The sequence below is a fragment of the Tyto alba genome, unplaced genomic scaffold, assembly GCF_018691265.1.
Source record: "Tyto alba isolate M040663 unplaced genomic scaffold, T.alba_DEE_v4.0 Super-Scaffold_12, whole genome shotgun sequence".
In the NCBI taxonomy this organism is placed as follows: Eukaryota; Metazoa; Chordata; class Aves; order Strigiformes; family Tytonidae; genus Tyto; species Tyto alba.
The window spans coordinates 1,979,239-1,999,829 of NW_024881274.1; the positions used below are offsets into that span (position 1 = coordinate 1,979,239).

The 20,591-nt window shown below is 64.1% G+C and overlaps 1 protein-coding gene across 1 annotated transcript; it reads right to left on the minus strand.

Moving 5' to 3' along the window:
* Positions 1–10,544: 10,544 nt before the first annotated feature.
* On the minus strand, positions 10,545–12,810 carry FZD2 (frizzled class receptor 2). The gene has a single exon (XM_032998741.2). The coding sequence runs from the start codon at positions 12,335–12,337 to the stop codon at positions 10,664–10,666; it is 1,674 nt and encodes a 557-aa protein (XP_032854632.2). The 5' UTR covers positions 12,338–12,810; the 3' UTR covers positions 10,545–10,663.
* Positions 12,811–20,591: the final 7,781 nt, after the last annotated feature.

Genomic DNA, 20,591 nt, shown 5'->3' on the forward strand with positions numbered 1-20,591 from the left:
CCTTCCTGCCATCCCACCCATGTCCCACCCGTGTCCCTCCCATGTCCCTTCTGCCATCCCACCCATGTCCCTCCTCTGCCCCTCGTCCCTCTCTCCTCTCACCCCTCCCTCTCTCTCCCCCACCCCAGGAGGGGTCCCAGGGCCTCACCCCAGCGTGGGGGGAAGAAGCCCCAGGGCGCCTGTGGGGCACCCACAGCCTGAGTGTCCACGTGTGTGTGTGTGTGTGTGCGCGTGTGCGTGCGTGTGGGCGTGTGCAGCCTGCATGCAGCGTTTGAACACAGTGTGGGTGTGCATGCGTGTGTGGGAGTGTGCAGAGGAGCACGTGTGCAGTGTAGGGGTGGGAGGTAGCTGTGCAGTGCAGGGGTGCAGTGTGAGGGTGCAGTGCAGGGGTGCAGTGCAGGGTGCAGTGCAGGGTGCAGTGTAGGGGTGCAGTGCAGGGTTGCAGTGCAGGGTTCAGTGCAGGGTGAAGTGCAGGGTGCAGTGCAGGGGTGCAGTGCAGGGTGCAGTGCAGGGTGCAGTGTAGGGGTGCAGTGTAGGGGTGCAGTGCAGGGGTACAGTGTAGGGGTGCAGTGTGAGGGTGCAGTGCAGGGGTGCAGTGCAGGGTGCAGTGCAGGGGTACAGTGTAGGGGTGCAGTGTGAGGGTGCAGTGCAGGGTGCAGTGCAGGGGTGCAGTGTAGGGGTGCAGTGCAGGGGTACAGTGTAGGGGTGCAGTGTGAGGGTGCAGTGCAGGGGTGCAGTGCAGGGTGCAGTGCAGGGGTACAGTGTAGGGGTGCAGTGTGAGGGTGCAGTGCAGGGTGCAGTGCAGGGGTGCAGTGTAGGGGTGCAGTGCAGGGGTACAGTGTAGGGGTGCAGTGTGAGGGTGCAGTGCAGGGGTGCAGTGCAGGGTGCAGTGCAGGGGTACAGTGTAGGGGTGCAGTGTGAGGGTGCAGTGCAGGGTGCAGTGCAGGGTGCAGTGTAGGGGTGCAGTGCAGGGTGCAGTGTAGGGTGCAGTGCAGGGGTACAGTGTAGGGGTGCAGTGTGAGGGTGCAGTGCAGGGGTGCAGTGCAGGGTGCAGTGCAGGGGTACAGTGTAGGGGTGCAGTGTGAGGGTGCAGTGCAGGGTGCAGTGCAGGGGTGCAGTGCAGGGTGCAGTGCAGGGGTACAGTGTAGGGGTGCAGTGTGAGGGTGCAGTGCAGGGGTGCAGTGCAGGGTGCAGTGCAGGGGTACAGTGTAGGGGTGCAGTGTGAGGGTGCAGTGCAGGGTGCAGTGCAGGGGTGCAGTGCAGGGTGCAGTGCAGGGGTACAGTGTAGGGGTGCAGTGTGAGGGTGCAGTGCAGGGTGCAGTGCAGGGTGCAGTGCAGGGGTACAGTGTAGGGGTGCAGTGTGAGGGTGCAGTGCAGGGGTGCAGTGCAGGGTGCAGTGCAGGGGTGCCAGGCCAGCAGCGGGTGCCCGTGGGGGTGCAGGGCCACCCACCAGAGCAGGAGGTCGGGCAGCAGCCGATGGCCTCGCATGCACCCTGAGAGCACCCAAAAAACTGCTCAGGCAGAGCAGGAGCCCCCAGCACCCACTGCAGGGCAGGGAGGGGGGTTCCACCCTGGCACCCCATGGGCGCCGGCCCAGGGTGAGGGTGTCCCCAACCCGCCAGCCCCGTTGGCCAGGGCAGGACCCCACGGCCAAGTTCAGCCTTGGTGGGAGCCCCAGGCGGGGAGGTGGGGTGTGCCCAGGGGTGCTGGTGTGGGTGCACGTGTGTGCATGGCATGTGCCTGGCATGTGCATGTACACGGGAGGGTTGCATATGGGCCTGGGGTGTGGGTGCGTGTACAGGGGGTGTGCATGCAACATGGGGGGGCACATGCATGTGCATGGGGGTGTGCATACAGGGGGTGTGTGCTTGCACACGTGTGGGGTTTGCAGATGTGTCTGGGGAACATGCACACATGCAACGTGGCATGTTGGCATGAGTGTGCACGGTACATGTGCACAAGGGTACATATGCATAAGGGTGCGTATGTGTGCGTGCATGCGTGTGCACATGCTCATGTGGGGCTGGGAATGTGCGCATGTGGGGTGTGTGCACACAGACAGTAGCATGTGCCTGCCCGTGTACATGCACACACACATGCAGACACACCGTGTTGCATGAGTATGGGTGTGTCTGCATGTGTGTGTGCATGCATGGGTGGTGCATGCATGCATGTGGGTGAGATTTGCATGTGTCTGCACATGTTCAGTGTACATGCATGCATGTGTAGGCATGTGTGGTGGCCATGCATGGATTTGTGCATGTGTGTGCATACATGTGTGGCGTGTGCATGCGCATGTGTGTGCTTGGCATGTGGGTGGGGGCAGTGTGCATGCCTGTGTGCTGTGGGTGTGTGCAGCTTTGCATGCTGTGTGTGTTCAGGGGGATGCAAACACGTGGAGTGCATGTGTGTACCCAAACCTGGCGTGGGTGCGCACACGTGTGTTTTTAAGCATGGGTGAGCATGTGTGTGTGCAGGGCGGGGTACACACTGGGTGCACACGCCTGTGCGTGTGCACCTGTAACCGCGCACGCACGGGGTATGCCATGTGCTGCGCGTGATGCGTGTGTGCACACCCGTGCGTGTGCGTCCCCACATGTGCACGGTGCCTGGGCATCCTCCCCCATGGTACACAGCACACGTGTGCACCCATGGGTGCCCCGGGGACCCTCAGACAGGCTGGGGTGACACCCGAGCAGTGACACGGCCATACCTCGAGGGCCGTGCAGTGACAGTGACACTCGCCCCGGGGTGACCTGCAGATCCCCGCCCAACCAGTGAAGCCCCTTGAGCTCCTTGGTGGCGCCTCATGGGCACGTCCCCACCATCCCCCCAGCCCGCCCGTGGGGACGTAGCAGAGACACCACGAGTGGAGCTCAGCCCGGTCCCAGCGTGGTGGAACTGGTCCCGCCGTGGTGGAGCTCGGCGGGGTCCCACCATGCTGCCACCCGTGGGGTTCCAGCCTCCCGCCCTCCTGCTGCCGCTGGCACCGGGACAAGCCCGATCCGGGGCTTGGAGCCCATCGTGGGGGGCCCGGAGAGCTGCTGGGGTGGGGGAACCTCGTCATCTTGGAGGGGCTCCGTCATCAGGGAAACCACCTCCACTGCGAGGAACCTCCTGGGGGGGGGGAATCTCCATCCTGGGGAAAAGCTCAGCTGTGGGGGGAAACTTCATGGTGGGAAACCTCCAGCATCAGGGAAACCTCCATTGTGGGGGAACCTCAGTCATGGGGGGAACCCTAACTTGGGGGGAACCTCCATTGTGGGGTAAACCTGCATTGTGGGGGCACCTTCATGGTTGGGGAAACCTCCATCAGGGAAACCTCCATTGTGGGGGCAACCCGCGTCAGGGGCAACAGCCACCATGGGGGAACCTTAATTTGGGGGGGAATCTCCATCATGGAGGAACCTCCATCGTGAGGAAACCTCCAACAGGGAAACCTCCGTTGTGGGGGGATCCCTCATCATGGGGGAACCTTCATTTTGTGGGAGACCTTCATTTTGAGGGAACCTCCATCACGGGGGAAACTCCATTACGGGGGCGACCCCTGTATCGTGGGGGAATCCTCATTCTAGGGGATAACTCCCTCACTGGGGATACCTTCATTTTGGGGGTACCTCCATCACGGGGGAAACCTCCAGTCTCTGTGTGTGCGCTTACATGTGACCATGTGCTCGTGCGTGTGTGTGTGTCCATACCTGTGTGTGCTTGTCCACCCTTGTGCACACATGTGCCTGCGCATGTGCCGGTCCTGTGTGCCCAGACACGCCTACACGTGTGTACACGCCTGCTCCGTTCACGCCTCCCCTCCCACGCCAGGCTTGCTGGGTGTCCCCTGTCCCTGTGGCCGGGGCACATGGCTGGGGCCCCCCCAGACCTCCCCCCCCCCCCCAGCTTGGAGGTAGCCCCGAATTTTGCCAGCAGCAGTGGGGCAGCACCAGAGCCAGGGGCCATGGGGGGCTGTGGACAGGCCAGTTCGTTACACGGCCCCAGGGGCTGGCGGGTGGTGACCCTGACCAACACACGCGTGTGCACACGTGTACGGGTCCCTGTAGGGGAGCTCAGGTGGCACAGTGAGCCCCAGGCACCCTCAGCACACATGTGGCCTCGCACACCTGTGGCCATCCCGTGTGCAGCCCGTGTTATATGTGCTCAGCCCCCCAAGCCCCTGGAGTCTTACCTGTTGCACACACCCATTTGCACACCCGCTCACAAGCATGTCTGTGGCATATGCATCCCCTCCTTGCACACGTGTGCACACACCCGTTTGTCAAGGGCATACGCTGCCCTCACGCACCTACACACATGCACACACCCATGCACACACCCATGCACACTCACTCCTTGCACACCTGCCCCACCACACGCTCACACGTGCTCCCTTGTGTGCACACACGTGCACTGACATGTTCCCTTCCACACACACTTGCTCTTCATTGCATACAGCTCCCCTTACACACATGGGGCCCCCCTTGCACACACACTGCCCTTTGCACACACACTCTCCTTTTCATTCACCCTTCCTTGCTCACTGAAGTGCCTCCCCCTTGCATGCACACTAGTGCAAGGGGGGCACCCCCCCTCCCCTTGCACACACACACTGCTGTTTGTACACCCCATCTGTGCACATGCACATACTCCTCTTGCACACCCTGCTTGCACACTCTCCCCCTTGCACCCTTCCTAGCATGCACCCCCTTCGCACACCCCCACGCACCCTCTCTCCCCTTTGCACGCCTCCCGTGGGCACACACCCACTCACACCCTTTTGCAGAGACATGCTCCCTTGTGCAGGCAACCTCCTTGCACACCTCCCTTTGCACATGCACACTCTCCCCCCTCTCACACGTCTGTGCACACACATGCACCTCCCTTGCACACCCCCCCTTTGCACGCACACTTCCCCTTCCACACTCCCCTTGCACACGCCTCCTTCGCACACATATTCTCCCCCTTCCACGCTCCCTTGCACACCCGCCCACTCCCCCTCTTACATCCCCCCGCGCACATGCACACACACGCACTCCGCGCGTGCACACGCCCCGCCACGCGCTCCCCCCTGCACACACACCCACTCCCACGCGCTCCCCCCCGTGCGCACTCACACACACACACACACGCCCCCCCCACGCACTTCCCGCGCGCAAACACACACACACGCACTCCCCCCCCTTGCACACACACGCTGCCCCCTTGCACTCGCACACGCCCCCCCACGCACTCCCCGCGCACGCCCCCCCCCCCCGTGGGCCGGGGCCGCCGCAGCCGCCCCTGATCGACTCCAGCTGCAAAAACATTCCCCGCAGTCAGAGGCGCCGCCGCCTCCGGAGCCGCCCCCCGCCCGGGCCAGGCCGGGTTCCTCCCCCCGGCCCCCCCCCCCCCCGATCCCCCCCGGCTCCCCCGGCCCCCTGCCCCCACACCCCCCCCCCCCCGCCCGGGCCAGCTGCGCCGGAACCGCGTGGCCGTGGGGCAGCCCCAAGGCAGGGCCCCCGTGGGGGCAGGGCGGGGCGGGGCGAGGGGAGGGGGGTGCCGCGGGCCGGGGTGGGTGGGATGGGGCAGCCCCGGGGGGGAGGGGGTGGGGAACCGTGTCCGTCCCCCCCCCGTGTCCATCCCCCCCCTGCTCTCCTGCAGGATTCTTGGGGTGGAGGGGGGAGCCACGCTCCTCTACCCTGTGGCTTCCAGCAGGCCCAGCAGGATGGAAGTGGGGTACGGTTCCCATCCCAGCTCCATCCATCCCCCATTCCCCAGGAGGAAACCGGGGATGGAGATGGGGTCCCACGCCCACCCAGCCCATGTCCATCCAGCTCTGGGTGGGGTGTTGGATGGAGGTGGGGAGCCATGTCCATCCATCCCATGTTCTCCAGGAGGGGTGGAGAGGGGTCCCTGCTCACCTATCCCACTTTCATCCAACCCCAGTTCTCCAGGAAGGATGTTGGGGTGCTGGGATGTTCCCCGGGAGGTGCACCAGGATGGAGTGGGGTCCCTGCTCACCCGTCCCTTGTCCACCCATCCCACGTTCTCTGGGTGGGGTGCTGGGACGGAGACGGGGCCCCACGTCTGTGTGTCCCATGTCCTCAAGGAAGGACACTGGGAACCAGCATGGGTAGGGCAGTGGGATGGAGACAGCTCCCACATCCATCCGTCCCACGTCATCAGAGCAGGCTGGTGGGATGGAGACAGGACCCTCCATCTGCCTTGGGAAACCCGACCCTCATTAGGGACATCCCTAATTGCAGGGGGGGGGGGGGGGGAGGGCCTCATCCTGCCTTCTGGCAGCTTCGTCTCCTTTAAGAGCGGCGCAGCCAGCAGCCGAATTTAGCCGGCGCGGCCGCTTGTCCTCGCTGGCGTCCGGCCAGGGCTCAGCGGGATCCTGCTCCAGAGCCCATGGCCGGGGGGGGGGGACACAATGGGGCCAGGGGGCTGGGAACACCTGGGGGGACCCGCTCTGCCCACAGCACCCATGGGTGCTGGTCCCCGTTGGCCTCGGGACCCTGCTGGCTTCGTCCTCGCGGAGGTTAAGGCACGTGGAGGCGTGAGCGGGCAGCTGCCTGTGAGCTGGGGGCAGCCAGCAGTGTCCCCACGGAGGCCCTGGGACCTGTCACGCCATTAAGGGCAAACAGGATCAGTGGGGATGTGTGGCATGTCCCTCGTCACCTCCCTGCTCCCCGTCACCTCCCGCTGCCACCCGCCCGTGTCACTGCTGGGGACACAGGACGAGAGGGGACATTGGGGGGTGGGGGGTGCGGGGGAAAGGGGGAGGTGGACCCCGCTGTCCTGAGAGAAGTGTCACCCAGGGGCTGAGCTGGTGGGATGGGTCCTCATGGGGCAAAGGGGGGGAGCCCCTGGGGGACAGAGGATGGGACAGGCTGGGGCACAGCGGAGCCTGAGGGCCACGGGGACAGGGTCTCATCCCAGGGGACAGGGGACAGGAGGGCCCGTGGCCAGGGGATAAAGAGCCCATGGTCCAGGGGACAGGACAGCCAATGGCCAGTGGCCAGGAGTGACCATGGCCTGAGGGACAGGAGCACTGAGACAACCCGTGACCCATCCTTCTCCCAGTGAGACCAGTTTCTTCCTCCAGCATCCCCTTCCCTGCACAGGTTTTTCCCCCAGGGCTACCTCCTTGCCCGGACAGAGCCCAGTGCCATCACCCCACAACTGCCCTGACCATGTCCACTCCTCCTGGGGACCCCCCTGTCCCTGTCCCCACCGGCAGGAGCCCTGTGAGCCTCCCTGGACACTGGTGTGACGAGTGGTGGGTGCTCTGGGGCCAGGCAGGGCGGGTGTTTGCCGGGGTGGGAGGAGCCGGGGTGCACTTTAATTGACTTCTGCCACGTTGGGCAGCTGTGAAAACAGAGCGGGGCTCATTAGGGGACATCAAAGGACCCCCAGCACGGCTGGGTGGGGGGGACACAGCAGGACCCGCCACTGGCGTTTGCTCCTTCTTCCCTTGGCTTAAAAGAGGGAGAGGAGGGTGGGAGTCACCACCCTGGGAGGGCTGGGGCTCAGCCACGTGTAGCAAGGAGGTCCCTGTCCCCTGTCCCCTGTCCCTTGTCCCCTGTCCCTGGGGTGAGCTGGACCTGGGTTATCTGGACATAGAGTGACTCACCCCCAGAAAAATCCATCCTTGGGGTGACTTGTCCCCAGAGTTAGCACCCAGGGTGACCCATCCCTGGGGTGACAGACCAGAGGACAGAGTGGGGACACACTGATCATTGCTTGCAGACATCCTCCAGCTCTTTCCCCTCCGGGGCTGCAAGCAGCCCCGAGAGCCAAAAACCTCCAACCCTTCCCAAAAAAGACTTCTGAAAGGCCCCAGACTGAGCCACATGGCCGCTGCCAGAGCAGGATCTGGCCCAACTCCTCCAATTTCAGCTCCAAATCCCGCTGGACATCACGGGAGCCTGTGGGACCGGGGAGAGGGGACACGGTCACAGACCCCCAGTTGGGTCCTCACTGCACCCATGGAGTGCTCAGCACCCACAGAGCTCGGCCGCTGGGCGCAGCCTCTGTAAACCCAGCTCTGTTTTCCAAAGCCAGGACACTGAAGCCTTTAAAAAAAAAAAAAATAAAAATATCATCTCCCAGCTCCTGCATTCCTGGGTGGAGAGTTTACATTCCCCCCGTCCCCCGGCGATCCGCGCTTCGCCTCCGGTAAACAAAGCGGCCTTGGGTGGGATCTGCCTTTTGGGGAGCGGGACCCTCCGGCCCGATAATGAGAACCAGCCGACAGGCAGCACCCCCAAGCCAAAGCACCCAGTGCCAGGGCTGGATACGGCCCTGGGATCCCCTATGGCAAGGGTGGGCGCACCCATGAGATGGCACCTTTGGGTGCACAGGGTTGAGGGGTGCAGGGGGGGGTGTCCCCATGTCCCCTTGGCCAAGGCTCATCCTGCCAATGTCACCACCAGCACAGTTTTTCCCCCCCAGGAGGGAGGCAAAGACATTGGCACCGATAAATCAACCCCATTTTAATTCCCATTTCAAAAGCCACTGAATGCGAGGGGGTAGGGGGTGGGGGGGCTCGGGGGGGTCCCAGTCAGCCCAGCCCGTCCCTCAAACTGCTTCTCCAAACCATGCAGCAGGGGGGAAAAACCCCTGGATACGTTTCCCCCCTCTTCTCTCCCCCCTTCCAAGTCATCGCTGGAAAATTAAACCGGATCCAAAGAGTTTTTCCTTTCCAAAATGTGCTGGAGAGGCGCTGCCTTAACCCTTTCGGTTCCTGCTTTTCCCTTCGTTGGAGAATTGGGATTTTTAAGAGGGTTTTGGGATCATCCTGGGGCTTTGCTGGGGAAAGGGGAACAGCTCAATGTCCCCGCAAACCCCGTCTGTGCTCAGAGGATCCCCAAATCCCCCAAAATGATGGAAATGAGAAGCTTTGGGGCTTCCTGGGGCTGTTTTTTGGGTGTCTGTGGGGTCAGCACTTCCCCAGCCAGGTCTCCTTCTCCATTTTGGGAAGAGTATTTTTTAAATTTCAATTAAAGGCAGCTGATTAAATCCATCCTTCCCCTCCCTGAGCTCTGCGTCAGCCCCCCTCCAGCTGAAACTCCCCACAGCCCATCTCCAGCATCGCCCAAATTCTGACATGCCGAACCAGAGCCGGGACCTGCTTTGCTCCAGAGACCCACGATTGGGGCCCACGAACAGCCAAAAACCCCTAATCCTATAGAAAATGTGAGCTATTTCCTCCAGGGGGGGCACAGGAGAGGCCCCCCCCTTCCCACCACAAGCCAAAAAATCCTTATTTTTTCCCCTGCAAAGCACTTTGCTCCAGCTGGAGGAAGATGTTGGCTCATCCCCACAGTGAGATGGAAGTGGGGGGCCTGGCAGCACCCATGGGGACACACCCCCCCCATTTAATTCTTGATAATTTTGTTGGGAAAAAAAAGCCCTTGGGAATAAGTTAGCATTTTGTTTTACTCGATTGTATTTGCAAAAGACTGTTTAAAAAGTTATTTGAGAGGGAAAGTTTGTGACCAAGTGGGGGGAAGGAACAGGCAGGGCAGTGTGGGCAGGGGGCAGGCAGAGCCCCCAGCCCGGGGGGCCGGGGTGGGGGGACAGCAGCCGTGTCACAGCATCTTTTGGGAGCGAGCAAAGGGGGGAAGCAATAAAAAAAAACAGTTTTCTTGGGGAGCTTCCAAACGGAGAACAAGGAAAATGTGATTTTTATGTTTTGTTTTGTTTTTTTTTTTTTTTTTTTCCTTTTTTTCCTCCTTTTTCCAGGGGCCGGCAGAGCAGCCAGTGCCCGGGGAGAGACGGCGCGGAGCGGGCAGGGACGGGCCGGGGCCGGGAAGGGCAGGGCAGGGACGGGAAGGGGACGGACAGGGGACGGGACAGACAGGGCCGGGCAGGGGACGGGCAGGGGACGGGCAGGGGACGGGGAAGGGACAGACAGACAGACAGGGCCGGGCAGGGCCGTTCCCGGGGCCGCGGCCCCTCGGCCAACGCCAACAGCCGCGGCGGCTCCGCGGGGCGGGTGAAGCCAGCGCGGGTCGCGGAGAGAGAGAACGGGAACCCTCTCACAATCTCGGCAGCTTTTTTTACCATTTTCTCCTCTTTTTTCCCCCTGCTTTTTGCCCCCCCTCCTTTTTTTCCCCTTTTCCTCCCCTCCTTTTTTCTCTCATTTTTCCTCCCTTTTCTCCTTTTTCCCCCTCCCCTTTCTTCTTTCTCCCCCTTTTCTCCCTCCTCTTTCTCCCCCTTTTTCCTCCTTTTTCTCCCCTTTTTCTTTCCTCCCTTTTCTCCCCCTTTTTTCTCCCTTTTCTCCTCCCCCTTTTTTTTCCCCTCCCTTTTATCCTTTTTTTTTTTTTTGTTTCTCCCTTTTCTCCTTTTTGTCATGTGTTTTTTTTCCCCTCTCCCTTTTCTCCTCTTTTTTTTTTTTTTGTTTTCCCTGTTTTCTCTTCTTTTCCCTTCCTTTTTCTTATTTCCCCCCCTCCTCCCTTTTCTCCTTTTTTCCCATCTTTTTCATGTTTTAAATAGAAAAATATAATTAAATTTACAAATGCTATTTACAGGTTTAATTACAAAAAAAAAAAAAAAATCAAAGAGAAAGAGAGACACCCCTTAGACGTTAATAAATCTAAAAATAAAAAATATATAATAAAACCCCCCCAAAAAATTCAAGCCGAAGGGTGGCAGCGGCAGCCGGGCTTGGCGGGGGGGGGGGTCACACCGTTGTCTCGCCCTGCTTGCTGTTGGTGAGTCGCGTGTAGAACTTCCTCCACGAGTGCAGGGTTTTACCCGACCATATCCAAAAGCCAGAGGTGATGCCCACGATGAGAGTCATGAGATACTTGATCATGTAGACGGTGAAATCGGGGGTCATGCGAGGGGTGAAGTGGAGCGGGCAGGGGATGGCCAAGCTCTTGCAGTTCTGGCTGATCCAGCTGCGCTCCCAGTGCTCGCGGAAAGCCTGCTCGTAGAAATAGCAAGCGATGACGATGGTGGCCGGGACGGTGTAGAGGACGCTGAAGACCCCAATGCGAACCATCAACCGCTCCAGCTTCTCCGTTTTGGTCCCGCCGTGTTTCATGATGGTGCGGATGCGGAAGAGGGACACAAAGCCGGCCAGAAGGAAGGAGGTACCGATGAAGAGGTAGACGAAGAGCGGGGCCAACACGAAGCCCCGGAGAGGGTCGATGTTGTTGAGGCCCACGAAGCAGACTCCGCTCAGCAGGTCCCCGTCGATCTGCCCCATGGCCAGGATGGTGATGGTCTTGACGGCTGGCACGGCCCAGGCGGCCAAATGGAAGTACTGGGAGTTGGCCTCGATGGCCTCGTGGCCCCACTTCATGCCAGCGGCCAGGAACCAGGTGAGGGAAAGGATGACCCACCAGATCGAGCTGGCCATGCTGAAGAAGTAGAGCATCATGAAGAGGATGGTGCAACCTTCCTTCTTGGTGCCCTGTACCACCGTACGATAGCCGTCCTCCTGGAAACGCTCGTTACAGACCACCTTCTCCTCCAGCACGAAGCCGGCGATGTAGGCCACCGACACCATGGTGTAACACCCTGAAAGGAAGATGATGGGTCGCTCGGGATAGCGGAAACGCTGCATGTCCACCAGGTAGGTGGTGACGGTGAAGAAGGTGGAGGCGCAACACAAGACGGACCAGATGAGGATCCAGATACGGGCGAAACGGATCTCGTCCTCGTTGAAGAACATGTGGCCATCGGGCCGGGTGGGCTCGCAGGGTGCCGCGCAGTCCTTCTCGCCCAAGAACTTGTAGTTGAGGTAGCTGGGCACCTTCAGCGCCCGCGGGCAGTGGAAGGGGTGGTCGAGGGTGGCGTAACGAGGGGCGCCTGGGGTGCCCTGGCCGGCCAACGGCGTGGCACTGGTGAGCAACGCTGGTGAGCCACCGTCCTCTGAATGGTTCTGCCCCACGCAGATCTGCTCAGCGCCGTGCCGGGGGAAATTCTCGCAACGTAATCGCTCCGGCCACTGGAAACCAAATTTATTCATGAGGGCTTCGCAGCCCTGGCGCGCCCGCTCGCAGATGGAGCGGCACGGCGGGATGGCCTGCTCCAGCACCGTGCAGACCGGGGCGTACATGGAGCACAGGAAGAACTTGAGCTCCAACGAGCACTGGACCTTCACCAAGGGATAGAACTGGTGGACCTCCAACCCCGCGTCCTCCTGGTTGGTGTGACCCAGCAGGTTGGGCATGATGGTCTGGTTGTAGGCGATGTCGGTGCAGAGCGGGATGGAGATGGGTTGGCAGAAGCCGTGGTCGGGGATGGAGATGCCCTTCTCGCCGTGCAGCTGGCTCCGGCATGGCGCCGGCACGCTCAGCCCCACCAGCAGCCAGGCCAGGGTGGGCAGCACGCTGGGGGGGCCCATGGTGCCCCGAGCCGCTGCGCTCGGATTTACCGTGCCCGGTGCCCAGCCGGCCGGTCCTCCTGCCCGGATCTGCCGTGCCCGGTGCTGCCTGGACGACTCCCGGTGACCGGATCTGCCGTGCCCGGTGCTCCCTGGACGGCTCCCGGTGACTGGATACGCTCAGGTCCCTCCCGGACGGCTCTCGGTGTCCCCGTCTACAGTGCGCGGTGGGACGGCTCCCAGTGCTCGGACGTGGCGCTCCCGGTGCCCGGACCAGACGCTCCCGGTGCTCCGCAGCGCTGCTCCCGCCGCCGGGACTTGCGGCTCCCGGTGCTCCGCGGCGCAGCTCCCGGTCCCGGAACCCCGGGCGGGCGGTGGCGCTGGCGGGGTGCCGGGGGGGGTGGTCCCGGGGGGGGTGCCGGGGGGGGGGGGTGCCGGGGGAGCGGAGCGGCCGCACCGGACGCTCCCGCCGCCTTTGTGCGGGGCAGCGCCGCGTCCCCGCCGGGCGGAGCGGTGCCCCCCCCGCGCCCCGCCCCCGACGGGCCCCGCCCCCCCGCCCCGCCAATCACATTCAAACGGCGCGGCCGCCACGCCCCCCACCTCCCCGGGACACGCCCCCCCCCCTCCCGCCCGCCCCCGGGGGTCACCGGGCCGGGACCGGGGGGGGGGGGGGGGGCTGAGACCCCCCGCCGCAAACTTTTTCCGTGCCGTGAAAACTCCCCCCGCGGCGTGGGGTCGGGACGGGGCCGCGGTGAAAAGTCCCTCCCCGTGTCCCCGGCCCCCCCCCCCCGATGCCCCCCGCCCCCCCGTGTACCCTGCTTCCCCCCCGTGTCCCTGGCGCCCTACCGTGTCCCTCGCCACACTCCCTGTCTTTTGCCCCCCCCCTTGTCCCCAACACCCCATCATGTCCCCTGCACACCCCTGGTGTCCTCCGCAGCCCCCCCACGCCGTGTCCACTGCCCCCACATATTCCCTGCATAACCCTGGTGTGTCCCCCCCTCCATATGTGCCCCCCCCCCATGTCCTCTGCACCCCCTCGGTTTCCTCTGCACCCTGTTGATGTCGCCTGTGTCACCTTGTGTCCCCAGGCCGCTCCCATGTCCCCTCACCCGTGGGGCTGCTCTCCCCACATCCCCTCCAGCCTTGGACCTACGCCCCCCCTCAACACCCTGCAGTGGGTCCCCCACTGTCCCCAGGTCCCTCTTTAGGGTAGGATTAGCCCCTGTGGCCCCTGGCACCCACATGGGTCCTGGCCAGCCCCCCCCCGGGAACAGAGATGCCTCAGCCCCCACACCACCCAGTCCCTGGGTGCCACCCAGGCGGTGCCACCACCCCATGGGGTGCCCACGGCCACCCTGGGGTGCTGCCAAAGCCAGCACCCCGCGGCCCCACAGGGCCACTGCACAGCCAAGGGTGTCCCCAGTGTCCCCAAATCATCCAGGGGTGGCAGGGGACATCCTGCATCCTGCCCCTCGCCACTGGCCCCACACCTTTCACCCCAACCGTGGCCATGGCGAAGGGCACCTCTGTCCCCAAAACCCGGTAGCGGGAGGGAGCTGGGACACGCTGGGGGGATCCAGGATGTGTCGGGGGGATTTGGGACACACTGGGTGGGGGGGATTGGGACACACTGGGGGGATTTGGGATGTGCCAGGGGGATCTGGGACACATCAGAGGGGACTGGGACACACTGGGGGGGACTGGGCTACATCAGAGACCCTCATCAGGGAAAGAAACTGCGGGCAATCACCCCAAATTCTGGCAGCGGGATGGCGGGGCTGCCCTTCCCAAAGCAGCGTGCCAAGGAAGGGGCAGACGGGGGGATCTGGCGGGCAGCCCAGCGCCCCCATCCCACTCCTTTCGGGGGGGTGCGAGGGGCTTTCTGCTGGCTGCCTCCTTCCCCTCCGCCGTCCTCCCTCCCTTTCTCTCCCTTTCCTGTAACTTAAGCTTTTGTTGTGAGCAGGAGAAACCCGGGCTGCCGTGAAAAGAGGGCCCCACCGCCTTTCAGAGCGTAATTGAAACCATTGCGCGGCTCCTGGCCGAGGGGGAAGGGCAGGGGGGGCTCCAGAAATCAAAGCTGAGGGGGGTGGTGGGGGGGACACATGATGCGTACCCGCTCCTGGCCCCCCCTCCACACTCCTCACCCCCCCAACCCCCCCCCCCGTCAGCTTTCCTGGCCCGGACGTGCCGGTTGTCACTGCGGCGGTTGGCGGGATGCTGGGGGCTCCTCGCTCTTGCAAAAGGGGTCGGGGGTGGGAGGGAGGGGGTCCCCGTGGCCCCGGACGAGGTTGAGGCGGTGGTGCTGTGGGGCGAAGCAGGGACCCGCACCCCAGCCGGGGCACCCAGGGGTGCTGCCTTTGGGGACCGTGCCGAGCCCCCGGCCACCGTGCGCCGGGGAGGGTGGCTCGGCACAGCCGGCGCTTGGCGGCCGCCCAGCGAGTCCCCGGCCGGGAGGCTGCTGGTGACGGGGCTGGCAGGGCGCCGGGCTGCGGGGGCCGGAGCTGAGGCCGGATCCTGGCGAGCGGCTGCCTCCCGGCCTGTTCCCTGCTCCCCGTGTGCAGGCGCGACATGGGGTGACTCCTCCAGCCACGGCTCCTTCAGCCCCGGGGGGCAAGGGTCTGGCTTGCGTGACTCCTCCAGTGCCCCCCCACCTGTGGTGGCCCTCGCCCCGGCCATGCCAGCTGGGGATGGGGACGCGGTCAGAGGGGCTGCAGGGGTGTCTGCGCAGCCACGTGGATCTTGGCTTCCTAAAAGCTTCAGATTTTGGCTTTTTTCCCAGGGCGGGGGGGGGATGTTACTTCCAGAGGGGGTGGCAGGGGCTGTCCCCACGCTCCCCGTCCTCCTAGGTGCTGTGGGGTGCTGGTGGCTCAGGTCAGGGGGTGCCCAGGACCTCTGGGCACCAGGGACACACGGGGACGTGGTCCCATCCAGAGTGGGTGCTGAGCCCTCCCAGGGAGGGGGGAACCCAGAGCAGACCCGCCAGCCAGCCCCAGGAGGGACCCCTGGGTGGGCTGAGGGTGTCAGGGGACACCCCAGGGAGGCAGCCAGTGGGGTCCTGCCAGCTTAGGGGTGTCCCCTCGCAGGGACACGCAGGGTGGCCGAGGAATTCCTTTGGTCCCATTTGTCCCTGTCACCAGGGTCCCAGCCCCATCCCCAGGTGCTGCCAGGGATATTCTGGGTGGGAGAGGGTCCTGCCCCCCTCGTGAAAGCTTCCCTGTGGGATCTGGGGTTGGCATCCTGAGCAGAGGGGACCCTGCAAGGACAAGGACCCATCCTGGCACCCAGCAGGAGAGGGTGGGTGCTGCCAGCCAGCCAGGCTGGGCATTACTGGGAGTATGGAGCCAAGCCCAGATCCCCCCAGGGCTCCCCCTCACAGCCCCCCAGGACCTGCGTGGGGTGAGGGAAGGACCAAGGAGTCCCAATCCCCCCACTGCTCCACTCTCACTTCATCCCAGTACAGCACTGGGCGATGCAGGTGGGGACCCAGTGCTGCCAGTCCCCCAGTACCCCGGGGTCCCCAGATGGCCGCCTGCCAGGGTGCTCTGGGTGCCACAACCTCTGGGGGGGCTGGTGGCTCCGGTGTCCCTGGTGGAGCCAGGCACGGTCCCTGTGCAGCCCCTCTCCCTGGGACACCTCCAGTGCCACAGGTGCCAGGGTGCTTGTGGGGTCCTCCCTGCATCCAGGAGGGACAGAGATGGGGGACGCAGCTGGAAACCCCCCCAGGTTTTGGCCTTGGACCCCTGGCAGCACCCCGAGCGGAGTCTGGCACCCCCAACCCAGCCACAGGGCAGCTCTGGCACCTCTCCGAGCCTCCTCCCGGGGGTCAGGAGCCCCAGTGCACACCGCTGGGTGACACTGGTGCTGGCATGGCAGCCGGCACCGGCCCCACACACCACCCCGCTCTCAGGCTCATGGCCAGCAGTGCCGGGCAGGGCAATATTTTGGGGTGTGTGGGGGTCTGGTAGCACCAGCTCCTACCACCCCATCCCTTGGGGACAGGCATGGAGGTGGGCGAAGCAGAAATCGGGAGAATGGAGCAGCTGTACCAGGCGATGCCAGGCAGGACGGGGACCCCTGGGGGTCCCCCAGGAGCTCAGAGGAAGGGCCCCCCCAGCCCCTGCCCTAGGCTTTGTTTCACACTTAAGAGTCTCTAATTAAAACCAGTCACAAAAGCCCTGGCTGGCGGCAGGCTCAAGGTGCCAGCGGAGGACGGGGGTCTGTCACCAAGGGAACAGAGAGGGATGCGGGGCCCCCGGCATGGGCACTGCTGGGCCCCCCCTGCACCCCCCGCGCGTGAGCGGGCACACGTGTGCACACACACACGCGTGCACGTGTACACACAGCACTCGTGGGAGGGGCGAGCATGGGGATGTGGGAGTGGAGGTGGGGGGTTGGGGGAGTGACGGTGTTTTTGGGGGGTGCTTGTGTGAAAGGTCTGCTGGTAGGTTTGTGTGTGCGAGTGTGTTTGCACTCCTGTGCCCAGAGTTGTTGCACAAACACTCTCCTGTGGGTAAGGGAGCGCAGGAACCAACGCCTGCTGTTCTCAGGCTTGGTTTGTACTGGTCTAAACTGGTCAAGTGGCCTGTGATGCCTCCACAGGGTGGTGGGGGGCTGTGAGAAGCACTGGCCAGGTGGGCAAGCTGAGCCTTGGGGTACCTGTGGGGGTGAGTTGAGCCCTGGGGTACCCGTGGGGTGAGCCGAGCCCTGGGGTTCACGTGGAGTGAGCCGTGGGGTGATCCATGGGGTGAGCTAAACGCTGGGGTGCCTGTGGGGTGAGCCGTGGGGTGGCCCAGCGCCAGGGTGAGCCCTCGCTGCCGGTGTGGCTGCAGTGGGGGCCACGAGGCGCCAGCCGGCACCGGGCACAGCGCGTTAGCCGAACCCCAGCACCTGGAGCGTCCCGGGGACGGGACTGGGGGGCCGATGGGTGACCCCAAAGCGGCTGTGAGGAGCCAGGGGGGAACAAACCCCCACCACCATGTGCATCTGACTGCCCGGACTCCTCCAGGGTGGTGAAACCCTGATGCCCCAGTGTGTCCCCAACCTCCACCCGCCAGTGGGGGGGACAAACTCCCCCCCCCGAGCCGTGCTGGCAGGACGGCGGCCGGGACAGCGCGGGGGGAAGCTGGCTTAAGCACACCTTGACCTTGCTGGCAGGGGAGGGATCCCTTCAGCTTGTCCGACACATCTCCCGCCAGCGCCCGGTATTGAAAGCGCAGCGAGCTCGCGCGCGTTGGAGCCGGCATGAAAAGGCAGCTTAGGCATCTCCTGCTGCGAGAGATGGATTAGGGGCTTCGGGGAGGGCCGGGGGGACAGCGAGAGGCACAGCCGCCGCGGCGGGCCGGGGCCAGGCTCCGTGCCGGTGGCCGCTGGGCAAGAGCGGGCATGGCCAGGCACGGTGCCGTCGGCTACCGTCTCGCTGCATCCCGGTGGGAGAAGGGGCAGCGGGCCAGGCCTGGTGGGCTGCTGGGGGGTCCCTGAAACGGAGCGTGGGAAGCGAGAGGGACCGTCCCGGCGCAGAGGGGCACAGGCGGGCAGGGGCTGGGGCACCCAGGGCTGGCAGCCCCGCTGTTCCTGCCGGCCCCCCCCGAGGGTCCCCAAGGCATCCGCTGCCCGGTCCCTCAGCTGTCGCTGTCAGGAGGACACGGTATTTTTAGAGGCGCCCAGGGATCGGCAGGTCAAGCGGTGACAGTTTTTGCTCATGGAAGTGGGTGGTGTGAGGCGGGGGTGGCAGGAGGCTTTGCGACCCTGCCAGCCTCCGGGAGTTTCCCTTTTTGCTCTGATTTGGGGTTGGAAATGTCCCATTTGTCCCCAGGGAAAGGCCCTGGTGCTGGCAATGGGTCCCCATGGGGTGTGGTGGGGTCCAGCCACCTTGGCTCTGTCCCAGGGCCCCATGCTGGGTCGGGGTCTGTGTTCCCAAGGCAGTGACAGTGATGGCCTGTGCAGGCAGCCCAGACCCCGGGGTATTCCCCCCCAAGTCTGTCCCTGGTGTATGGGGTGGGGGTTGATGGTCCCAGTGGCCCCTGTGGTGGGGGTGCCCCGCTGCACGGCTGGCGGGGGGGACAGGGTGCCCTCGTGGCTGTCCCCCCCATCCCAGGAACAGCTGTGCAGGGGGACCCTGCCAGCACCGGGCATGTGACATGAGGTGACAGAACTGGCTGCTATTTATACCCAGCCCTTGTCAGGGCTGGGTGTGGGGACGCAGGCGATCCCATGCCACAGGCCCAGGGTGGCCCTCAGGGTCCCCTGGGTGCCCACCTGTCCCCCAGCACCACCTAAATCCCCCCTGTAGGGTGGGGGGGCTGTAGCAGGGCCATGAAACCCATTCCTGCCCCCACAGTGCCTCACAGCCGCTCCAACTGTTCCCAGCCTGCTGGGGACACTGAGCCGTCCCTGTGGGACACTGAGTCACCCCTGTGTCCAAAGGGGGCACAGAGGTGTGCCCAACGGGGACATTGAGCTGTCCCCGTGTCCAACACTGATCCCTGTGGCCAAAGGTGGCACTGAACTGTCCCTGTGCCCGACGGTGGTATGAATTTGTGTCCAACAAGGACACGGAGCTGTCCCCATGCCCGAGGGGGACACTGAGCTTTGCCAATGGGGGACACTGAGCTGTCCCCATGCCTGAGGGGACACTGAGCTTTGCCAATGGGGGACACTGAGCTGTCCCCATGCCTGAGGGGGACACTGAGCTTTGCCAATGGGGGACACTGAGCTGTCCCCATGCCTGAGGGGGACACTGAGCTTTGCCAATGGGGGACACTGAGCTGTCCCCATGCCTGAGGGGGACACTGAGCTTTGCCAATGGGGGACACTGAGCTGTCCCCATGGCTGAGGGGGACACTGAGCTTTGCCCAAGGGGGACACGGAGCTGTTCACACGCCCAGCTGGCAGACTGGGGCAAGTTCATCCCCCCACAGTCACAGGTCCCCCTTGGGCACACGTCTCCAGCAGGCATGGGCCACCTTTGGTGTGGGGAGAAGCCAAGGGGGTGCCGTTCCTTCTGGGCCCCCATTGGCTCCCTCCTCCTCCTCCACAAGCGGTGGGGCCGGGGGGCCGCAGCCCCCGCACAAAGCTGCTTTACATGAGAAGAGGGGCCCAGGCAGCCGCAGTGCCGGCCTCCGCCTCCCGCCCGCAGAAAGGGGCCTCCTTCACTCCCGGTTCCCGGCCTCCCCCTGCTCGCACACGCACTCACGCTCACACCCGTAGGTGCACGCTGCACACGTACACACTTGGGGTCAGGGGTCCCCTGGCCGCGGGACACTGTTCTCCTTGAGCACCTCGGGCAGAGAGAACTGAGCCCTCTCAGGGCTGCTCCCCCAGAGTGGGCTCAGTCCTGGCCCCAGCTCCCTGCTGCCACAACCTTGGAGCACCGAGGGAAACTGAGGCAGTGGGTGAGGGGCCTCAGGCAGCATCGAGGCGGGCACCCAGCCTCAGGTTGGAGGCCACTCCTCCTCAGCACCCCCGGGGTGCCAGGTCCCCCTCATCCCAAAGCCCAAGCAGTCAGGGCTAGGTGCCCCCCACCCAGCGGTGACGATGAGCACCGGCTTGTGCACCCAGCGAGGTGGGGGTGCTGTGTCAAGAAGAGGGGCAAGGGGACACCCAGGTCCCACAGGGTGAGCTGCCATCCTCCCCAGGGGGTGCTGGGCACCTACACTCCCTACCCCAGGGCTCATCCTGCCTGGCTTGAAGCGGCTCCATCTCCCTGCAGGGACACATCTGGCTCAGCCACCTCATGGTGGGTGGGGGTCCTACGGTGTGGGTGGGGGGGTCCCACTGCCCTCCTGGGTGGAGCAGGAGCTCCCTCTCGTGGGCACAGCCCCGGTGTTGAGCAGGGCCCAGAGCACCCACTCAGGACCCACAGATGGGGTGGCTGCAGGACACGTGAGTCCCTTTGATCAAGCCACCCACGGGGGTTCTCCACGCAGCGTGGCCGGGCTCGGAGGGCAGGGATCCCAGCCCCACCCTGCCTGCCTGGGTGCTTTGGGAGGACAAGGTGGCGGACAGTCCCCTCTGGAAATGCAGCACTAATTCCTGGAAGGAGAAAGGCTGCTCCCCTCTGCGCCTCAGCTTCTCCACCCTCCACGGGGCTAAGCTGCAAGGCAGTCCTTGGGGCACAAGGAGCCATGGGCATGTCCCCAGGGAGAGAGACCACAGCCCGTGGAGCAAAGGCAACTCTGAACCCAGGAATGTGGGACCACAGACCTGATGCAGGAAGAGACGGGTGACTCCCAGAACTGAGGTGTCGGGGGGGAACAGAGTAAAGCACAGACAGGCA

Coding starts and splice junctions, on each gene's coding strand:
- FZD2 (XM_032998741.2), bottom strand. CDS start 12,337: ATGGGCCCCCCCAGCGTGCTGCCCACCCTGGCCTGGCTGCTGGTGGGG.